This window comes from Limulus polyphemus, unplaced genomic scaffold (assembly GCF_000517525.1).
Source record: "Limulus polyphemus unplaced genomic scaffold, Limulus_polyphemus-2.1.2 Scaffold70, whole genome shotgun sequence".
In the NCBI taxonomy this organism is placed as follows: Eukaryota; Metazoa; Arthropoda; class Merostomata; order Xiphosura; family Limulidae; genus Limulus; species Limulus polyphemus.
Genome location: NW_013665680.1, coordinates 329275 through 339253, shown reverse-complemented (window position 1 = coordinate 339253; position 9979 = coordinate 329275). Strand labels below are relative to the sequence as shown.

Here is a 9979-nt window from a genome sequence, read left to right as displayed (position 1 = left end):
AAGTCATCGGCAAATTTCGCAGAATTTGGGAATCCCACTTTCGATAATCAATAGAATCATCGTGCAGTTCAGGAAACACGGCAAGGAAACAACCGAGCAGCGTCTGGGTCGTCCTGGTCCATTGGAGAGGACAAAAAGGGCTGTCAAGAGGACCATCGAAATGGATCCCAGATTAACGACTGCAGAAGTGGCCAAAGTTGGTGGGATGAGCCCGAAATCTGTTCAACGGATTCTCCACAGATTGGGTCATCGTTGCAGAGCATCTAGACGGAAGCCCTTATTAAGACCTGCCAACATAGTCAGACGAAAGAAGTGGGCAAGTGATATGATGACCAAGCCTCTGGACTTTTGGAAGACCGTATTGTTCTCAGACGAATCAAGATTCGCTCAATTATCGGACAGTGGAAGGATATGGGTCTGGAGAATGCCTCACCAAGAGTTCTGGCTGCTGAAACCACCATGCTTCACAGTTGGCTGCAATATGTTGAGCCCAAACTCTTGGTAAGGCATTCTCCAGACCCATATCCTTCCACTGTCCGAAAATTGAGCGAATCCTGATTCGTCTGAGAACAATATGTGATGGTTTGGGGAGCTGTTTGGGTTGGTGGGAGATCGAGCTTAGTGGAGTGCGTTGGCAACATAAATTTTGCGAAATACGTCGAAATATTGGAGGAAGGACTCTTACACTTTATTGATTGGCTCAGCCAGGGCAACTTCTGGATACCATTTTATTCCTGCCACTTTTGGGTGTTTCTAGCAGTGTGACACGGTGCTCCATCTTCCTGGAACAACGTTATGTTCTTGTCCACGAAACCCGAAGCCGTTGTTCCAGGAAGATGGAGCACTGTGTCACACTGCTAGAAAAACCCAAAAGTGTCAGGAAGAAAATGGTATCCAGAAGTTGTCCTGGTCGAGCCTATCTCCTGACATGAACCCCATCAAAAACCTCTGGGCCATACTCGACCGGCAAGTCAAGAAACAACAAAAAAAACCAACTTCGAAGAGCGATCTACTTCAAGTTTTGAAGCAAGAGTTGGCGAAAATCCCACGATCTAAAATTGACGAGATGATTCTCACGATACCCCAAAGGATCAACGAACTCCACGAAGCGAAAGGAAGATCTACTAAATATTAATTAAATTAGAAATATATCAATTCATGTGAATATGACTGAAAATTTTAATTTTTTCCTGAAAAGATGGTGTCTATTTACTTGTGATCACGCTGTGTGTGCCTAGTATCTCATTGCTTTCCAATTCCAAAGGACAAAATTGATACTCATCAGAGCATAGGGATACTGGAACTTGGCTTCCAAATGTCTCCCACGTCATATGGGACTCTCCAGTCTGGGAGAAACCCATGCTGAAACAATGCAAGCCTATGGTGGAAACAAGATAGACATTTCCCTTGTGTATAAGAGAGAGAAGTCAATGAAGAGTTGGGTCATGCCATAGAATATTCCAGATAGGTTACTGTTGGAATTAAGAGACTTATGGACAGACAGTGCTATGTGTGATGCTGAATCTGCATGGCCCCGAGCTTGATTTAATCAAGTGCTTATTGAGGAGAGGTAGTATCACAGTTGATCACTTGGCTGAAATAACAAGCTAGCGAAGATGATTACTTGTTTGAGAAACCAATGGTGGAAAGTTTGTCGACCCCTGTTCTCTGAATTAATGAGCAATAAAATGCAAAAATGGGATTTTGAAATGACCACTCAATAAACTGTATTAAAACAGCTAGTATGATTAGATGTAATATTTAGTGCATCAACAATTTACACAACTGAGGATGGTAGCTATGATTTTGAAAATTTAGCTTAAAAGGCATTGCAACACAAATTTTCTGAGCTATCAGGTGGTATTTCATGATATAATGTATGCATTAAATTGAGTGATTACTAAATAATTAACACAAAGCTAGTATGGTCATTTGTCGAGAAACCAGTAACTGAAAGGGTGTTGCAAACACTTGATTTCTGAGCAGTCGAGTTATTTTCCTTCTAAGGGAAGCAGAGTTTTTTTCAAACCTGTTGTGACAACCCCTAGAGGAACTGTTACACGCACACTTAATTATGTATGACTACTCCATGTGCAGTGATGGAGTTCCTCTCTACCCTGAAACAGTAAGTTAATCGAGCAACTCTTTAGTGAAATATATTTTATTTTTCTGGAGTTGTCTATGTTTATTTTCCTGTGAAGTCACACAATACTAATGGAAGGAAATACAATTGCTCAATAATTTACTGTTGGTGGCCATTTGGAACAATATATTGATATACAAAGAAGAGACAAATGAATAATATTTATGCCATATGGAATTTTCAACTGATTAGCCTTGTTGAGCTAAATTCTGCCAATGAGTATTACTCTAGCAAGGACTCTAAAACATTGTCAGTCACACCAGTCGAAAAGGGATGGCATGTTACTGTGTCATACTACCGATATATAGTTTACGAGAGTTTCCCAAATTAATTACTGAAATAATGGTATACAAGTCCTGGGTAATCTGTCAAAAACTACTTGTGCATGTGACAACGTGTGGAAGTTGGAGGCTTACGTGTATTTAAGTATACGTTTGTGATTATGTGTAGGCGAGGTTTTTCATACATTCTCAAACTCTACAAAAAGTAATTTAATTCATAAGTATTTTTCAACACAAAATGAATCAATAACCGAGAGTAACCTTGAGTGAAAATGGAAGAGTTTAATTTCAATGATGCATGTAGTTCTGAGTTAACTGAGTGCACTAGTCTGTAAGACATTACTTGAACAAACAGAGGGCTCTTATTTTCATTTCTGCTTGTACAAATTATTTAGCTTTGAAACATACAGTAAGTAATAGATTTTTTTTGGACATTGATACGAGTAATGGAAGGCCCACACCACGCTTCCACGAAAACACAGTTTGAACTTATTTATCAAGTGTTGGCCAGCAACATTTCAAATCTCAAGCTGAAATGTAAGTTAGCAAAATGAAATTATCAGCGAAAAGTAAACATTTATAAACAATGCAACTGGCATAACAAATATAATCTTTGTGTATCCATTGTTTTGTTTGATTATGATATAATATTTTTGATCATGTAAATTAAAATGTTCTAGAAGTACCCAGTTTTCTGAATAATTTCTAAACTTACAGCATAAGACTAGTCACGGTGTATGAAAATGCAGACTGTGCAGGTGTGCTGGAAGCAAAAGTATCATCTTCATGTGAGATGTAGAAGTTCACCTCAATGTTTAACTTGTATCTGAAGGAATTAGCAACCGAAATGAGATGTTTGTGTTGGTGAGCTTCCCTGGTCAGAAAAAAGTTCCAGAACGCTGTTTGATCTTTCATGGTCACTTAATGTTGGTCAGAGGTGTCGCTAAGCGCTGATACATGTGGCCCATGCCACGATTTTATTTGACAGGGGCTCCGAATCCTTAATTGGTGTCTTCAAAAATCAGAATAGAAAACCATGATCGATATCATAATTAAACGCCGAAAATTCCCGCACCTATGGGCCTGAGATCCAAATTTTTTAAGCACCTAGAAACACCTCTGGTGTTGGTACTGAACGTTGCTGTCTCACCACCATTTTGTTTAATGTACCTGAGTTCTTTTACTGTAACAACCAAATGGTAATAAAAAGTATGCAGAGGGGATCCAGGACAGCTACTGTTGAGTGTTTGTAATGTTCGAACTTTATAAAAGTTCCTGGTCAATATATCTGAAGTTCCCGATTAATAAGCGTTATAACAATCACGGTTATAGCCTCCGACGTTTATAGCAAACCAATAATAGATACTATTTTTAGGCGAGTTGCGTTGGTTATACTTATAGGCGTGTGGAGAGTTTCTCGAAAATTCAGATTACGTAACAATACAAAGCTACACTAGCGTTTACGTACACACATATATTGATGAGAATCTTCCACAACTTTAGAGAATAGGCAATAGATATTTAACAGTATGTGTTATGTACATTTCTAAATATAAATGTAATTTAATTTAAACAAACATCGATATTAAAAAAAATCTAATATATCCATTTGAAATATGAAACTGGTGGAGGGCACTGAACCTCATCTAGATGGGCAAGGCCTCTTAAACTCCCCTCCATCCTCAGATATAAGTACCTGAGATACTAAGGAAGTATCTTACTCAATTACTAGGAAGATAACTACAGTTTCGAAAAATCCAGGCTGGAACCGTGAAAGACTACAGATCATGCACCTTTTCATTCTTGTAATCATAACCAAAGGCACTGGCTAAAGCTTTATGCCTGCATTCATAACTTAATCAGCCCTCCCACTTTAAAGGGGCAGAAGTATAAGAAAAGGGGAGCACCCGATTTCAAGACATAGTGCCTTTACTAGTAATAATGACACCTAATTAGCAGGTCTATACAATTAAGCTAGCGTCTTGTTAATTGACTTAAACAAAAACATGAGTAACATTGACAAGTGTCTTAGATTGACGCCTAACTTACGAATATTACTCCATTAGTGTGGTTATCAACAAGGTGATTGAGTTATCACAATACGCTCAAAGTGAAATGATTTTTCTGCTGAAAATAAGAACAGAATTTCCATTAAAAGTGTGCTGAAATTTACTTTTGAAATGGGGGATAGTTTAATTACACATCGTGGTGGTTATGACAAGCGATACTGATATCATCTGTTAAGCCTACATTTATTTCCTAGAAATCTGTCGTTGATACATCAAGCCACTGAACTTATTCTGGGTACAGGAATTCTCAAGTTATCATGAGTAATCAAACTCTTTCTTTTTTTATTAGCCTTCCCCCTCATCCTAGTGGCTCAGTGGTAAATTTGAAGACTTATAACGCTAAAAACTGGTGGGTCCAGCACAGATAGCCTATTGTGTAACTTTGTACTGAAGAACAAACAAACAGACTTTTTTTATTGTGGCTGCAGGTTGTTTATATATGTATCTTGAATTATTTTTTTTATTTATTCATTTAATTAGTTTGAGTTAATTTACATATGTATCATCAGTAGAGCGTAATTAATACTAAGGGTTTTTGTTTTGTTTAGTCTATATATGTACTTTTGTTCAGATTATGTTTTATTGATGTTTCTAAGTGCTATATATATGGAAATGTTCTTAAGATACTTTGTATAGACGTATATTCGTATGCATTCGAGCTATATGTAGTGTATATTATATGATTTTGAATCCTATATATAAGTAGAGTTTTCTTTTGTGGGAATAACTTTGCTTAAATATACTTAGTTCAATTTAACTTTAAAGAGTATTTTGATTTGCAACATGTTTTATCGGTGTAAAAGAGGCCTCGTTTTTCTGTTAAAATGTTATCTTGATTAAATAGTTTTATATTTTATAACTTGCACTTGTTGTATAGTTTCATCACTAAAGGTATGCTTTGTCATGAGTAAATGGTTTTTATTTAATGTATAACTTTAATTGTTTAAGAGTTATATTTTATGTTGTTGTTTTTTTGTTTACTTTTATCTTAACAGGTAAATGTGTTTTCATTTTTAAAGGGCTTTGGATCATGTAAGAGTTTCTTTGGTGAAGTGCATTTCTGTATTAATGTATTTCTTTGAAGGTGCTTTCTTTCTTTTGGTTTTGTGTCGTGTAATATGTTTGTTTTGTTTTGAATTTCGCGCAAAGCTACACGAAGACTATCTGCGCTAGCCATCCCTAATTTAGCAGTGAAAGACTAGATGGAAGGCAGCTAGTCATCACCACCCTCCGCCAACTCTTGGGCTACTCTTTTACCGACGAATAGTGGGATTGACGTTTAACATTATAACGTCCCCACTGCTGAAAGAGTGAGTATGTTTGGTGGGACGGAGATTCGAACATGCGACCTTCGGATTGCGAGTCGAGCACCCTAACCACTTGGCCATATTGGGCCTCCCTCCTAATGGAGGGTAGGTAAGCTGTGTAACCATTTGCTACAGTACTGTTTTAATATTAAGGGAGATAATTTTACTGGAGAGAAGACGAGTTATGCTGTTGAAGAACTCGCGCTTAAAATTTAATTTGTCTTTTAGTACTTTCAAAATTAGAAACGATTGGAGATGCCTGGAAGTGACAGGAGGAATAAATGTGATACACGAAGGCACGTTGTATTTTTTAGCTTCCTTAGTTAATATCTAAATGTTTTAAATTTTTTTGTTTTTCTTCCAGTTCAATTTGGACAGAGAAAGTCGCTCAAGTAAACACATTTTAACTTCGGTTCTTTCTAGCTCTGTCCAAGGCCTAGTTCACTAATTGACAATTAGCCTAGTTTCTTGCAGGAAAGATGTATCACAACATCCAAAAATTAGAGATGTTGCAGAGACCTTAGCCTTGAGATTTTGGTAAGATTTGTAACGTTTGATTAGTTCAACTTTATTTTATACACAGTATTGTAGTTTACCTTATAAGGAGGACTGCTGAGTGAGAGCTTACAAAGTAAACTTTAAAAAAATAAAATATTTATTAATTTTGTTGATAATAAATATTATTATCTACAAGGTTTAAAATTTCTTAAAAATTTTAATAATTTTAATTTTTTCAATGTATCAGTTTATATTTTGTACCAAGATCAATAGCTATTGGTTGTTGTGTCATATGTTGTTAAGTTTAATAATGATTAAACTTTTCCCTTCCCAGAGAAAAACAAATATTTTCAAAACACATTGCCGTAGGAAGTAATTTTAAAGTGGTCAAGCCACTGCCTCATTGCTAAAACTTTAATGCTACGATATTGAATCTTGAGCCATCTTAACTACAATTAGTGCATACACACAACGTAATCTATTGAATTAAAAGAAACAAGTTTTAATACATAGGTTGTAGTTATACATGCCATGAAAATGTAGTCAAGCCATGGCCTGACTGGCCTTACCGCTTCATACAACCCTGAAACATGTTTGTTTATTATTAATCACAACGCTACGCTAAGGAATATTTGTTCTCTGCCTATTGCGGGTATCTAAACCCAATTTTTAACGTGGTAATCCCCCATATTTACTATTGAGACACTGGGAAACTCGAAATATGTAAAAATATAATGTTATTAACTGACTACATTAAAACCACAGGGGTGAAACGAGGTTTAATTGCATTCTGTTTTATTTCTGAATTTTAATTATTATTTATCCTGTATTGATGCAGTTACACAAACGTTTCATTGTGGAGAAAATTAAATGCAAACACATAAAAAAACAGAAATTAATTTTTCCCGAAACACAACATAATTTCGGGATTATTTTTGTGGATATTAATTGTTTTTTTTTCAAATAGTTTTCTTCATCAGTATATAAAATAACACAATTATTATCCTTACACCTATTTCAAAAGATATGTAAAACCGACGTTTTTATATTTACACATAAGCAATATTTTCTCTAATTTTACGTACATTTGACATATTTACACAAACAAATCTAAAAAAGAAGAAAAAATAGACGCACAAGGAAGTACCAATAACTGTGTATTTATTCAGGAAAGGTCTCATACTAAGTTATGTATATTTATAAATATTTTATAAAAGATATAATTTTTGCAATGCTTAACAAATCTTCAAAGAAATATTAATTTTTGTAATTTTAGTTTCTCTCTTTCACTTGTATATTGTAAACATCAGTTATTTTTTGTAACAGAAGACGATAAAAGGAAAAGGAGATGTTTGGCAAAACATAATTGTTATAGTAACATAAACGTAATGCCAAAAAACTAAATTTAACATACTTTACGATGCAACCATCTTCACAAATTTTAAAAAGAGGAAATAATTAATTCTCGGTATATAATAAAAGATTTTCAACCTCTTTCCAGATGAACAAAATACATTTAAAGAACGTATGGTAATATAAAAGATAACTTTCCAAAATAAATGGATGGTACTGAACGTTACATTGTTCTTAAAGCAATATAAAAAAATGACACTAAGTTGGCTTCAGTGTCCTGTAGGTGTCACTCGGTAGACAAATTTCTGAAGAAATTGTTTGTTTGTAATTAAGCTCAAAGCTACACAATGAGCTATCTGCGCTCTGTCCACCATGGGTATCGAAACCCGGATTCTAGAGTTGTAAGTCCGCAGACATACCGCTGTGCTATTGGGCACTGAAGAAATAAAACTATGGAAGTGACTACACGTAATCAGCTTTACAATATTTTTTGTTATGCTAAATTGATGTTTGATTTCACAACGCTTGTATGTAACTTTTTAGAAAGTTTTCACGCAAAGGGCTATCTATGCGTAACATCTCTATTTTTGAGCTGATTGGCTAAAAGGAAGGCAGCTAGTTAACAACACCTATCGTCAACTCTTGCCTGTCCGAACAATTGGATTTAACTGTCACTAGTACAGCGCACCCATCGCCCCAAAGTGCGGAGCGCACTTTTGCGGTAGATTTCCATATGCTCGTTAAATTATTTCGTGTCACAATGATCCCGAGCCATTTTATTCTTCTGCTGCCAGAAAAGTTAATATCAACATGCAATATACTTATATTATATCTTTGTCTCTTACACAAAGTAATTACTTTACTGATTCTGTCAACCGAAACTTTTATTCAGGATGACTGTACAGTCCCTTAGACTAAAGTCATATTTACATTCGTCCCATATTTCGTTTTTTCGTAAAATTCATGAAACTGGTACAAATACTTGCATGAAGTTTTAAGTATTAAGCCACCGTCCCGCCCCCTCTCCCAAAAAGTGCCATGACTTCAAGTGTTAATAACAAGTAATTTGGTAGAAATATAAAACTGAACAATGTGTAATTACGTTTAGTTTAACATATTCCAGTTCTTAGACCTTGAATACACAAATATTCCGAACATAATCACACTTTAGCATTCTTCACACCATGATTAAATACTCAAGTTCCTTGATATACTAAATCTTCTCTATGACATACAGCTGCTGAAGAATACTTCTGGTTCATATTAAGGACTTCTCGCAGAATACGAACAAGATTGTCTAATCCCAAAAGGTACCCATTATCAGGTCCATTGTGAATAGTCGTGTCCCCCTTGTAACCTTTGTATGTTGTGTGGGCAAAGTCAATCATCCTGATGTCTACTGATGAAACATCCGAGGCTCTAGCTGACATACAAGAACGTTGCGAGAGCTTATACGACGACCACCACGATTGAGACATTTCAGTCACATCAGTGATGTCCTTCACGTTCTCAAAAAGACTCTCGTAACTTCGACTTCGAGATGGCTCTGATGTCAAAATTCTTTTATCACAGATTGGATGCTCTCTTAAAAAGTGCAATTCGATATTTTCATCCCCATTATAGGAAATGTTATGACTTGACGTAGCCTGAATTCTATCGCCAAAATCTAGACTGTTGTTGTTATGTTCGCAGCCCTCGTACAATACCAGCAAGGAACTAGAATAGAATCGAAAGGAGTGTTGGTTTTCAATGGTTTTTCGCAATTCTTGGAGCTTCTCCAAGACTCTGTCAATGAGACTCACTTTAAGCTGAATACCATTGTGAAAAAACTGGTAAAGTGTATACCTGAAACCACATTCATCTAAGGTCCGACCGTAATATTTGTCTTTCCACACATAGTTCCTACGATTCGCTTGATAAACCTACAGGAAGTAAACTCTTTTTTTAACAATTACATATATTGTTTTATTCATTTATAATGAAGTCAAGCTTTGTTTTAATACTTATAATGGTCGTTTGAACTTCAAAATGAGAATTTAACATATTTTATATAAGATAATACATTTATGATTTAGAGATTGTTTGTTATTAAGCACTCAGCTACAGAAATGCTTCTCTATCACGGGTATTGAAACCCAATTTTGAGCGTCATAAAACCTCAGACTTTCCGCTGAGCTAATGGGAGACAATTAAGAGATTTAACAGTATTTTTCACAAAGTTGCCACAAGTTAACGACACCAACTCTTGGGCTTTAATAGCACACCCATTAGTTTTCGGGTCAACGGGACACGAACCACGAATCTCCAATTCTCACTTTAATATATAAT

The 9979-nt window shown here is 35.6% G+C and overlaps 1 protein-coding gene across 1 annotated transcript in view; it reads right to left on the bottom strand.

The window, feature by feature from the left end:
• Window positions 1-8847: 8847 nt before the first annotated feature.
• Window positions 8848-9979, bottom strand: part of LOC106465718 (inositol hexakisphosphate kinase 3-like) — a 7726-nt gene continuing 6594 nt past the window's right edge. Inside the window, exons 5-6 of the mRNA XM_022394183.1 lie at window positions 9171-9573; window positions 8848-9050 (exon numbers count right to left, since the gene is read on the bottom strand). Coding sequence (XP_022249891.1) covers window positions 8848-9050; window positions 9171-9573 — 606 coding nt within the window. The remainder of the gene's footprint in view (window positions 9051-9170; window positions 9574-9979) is intronic.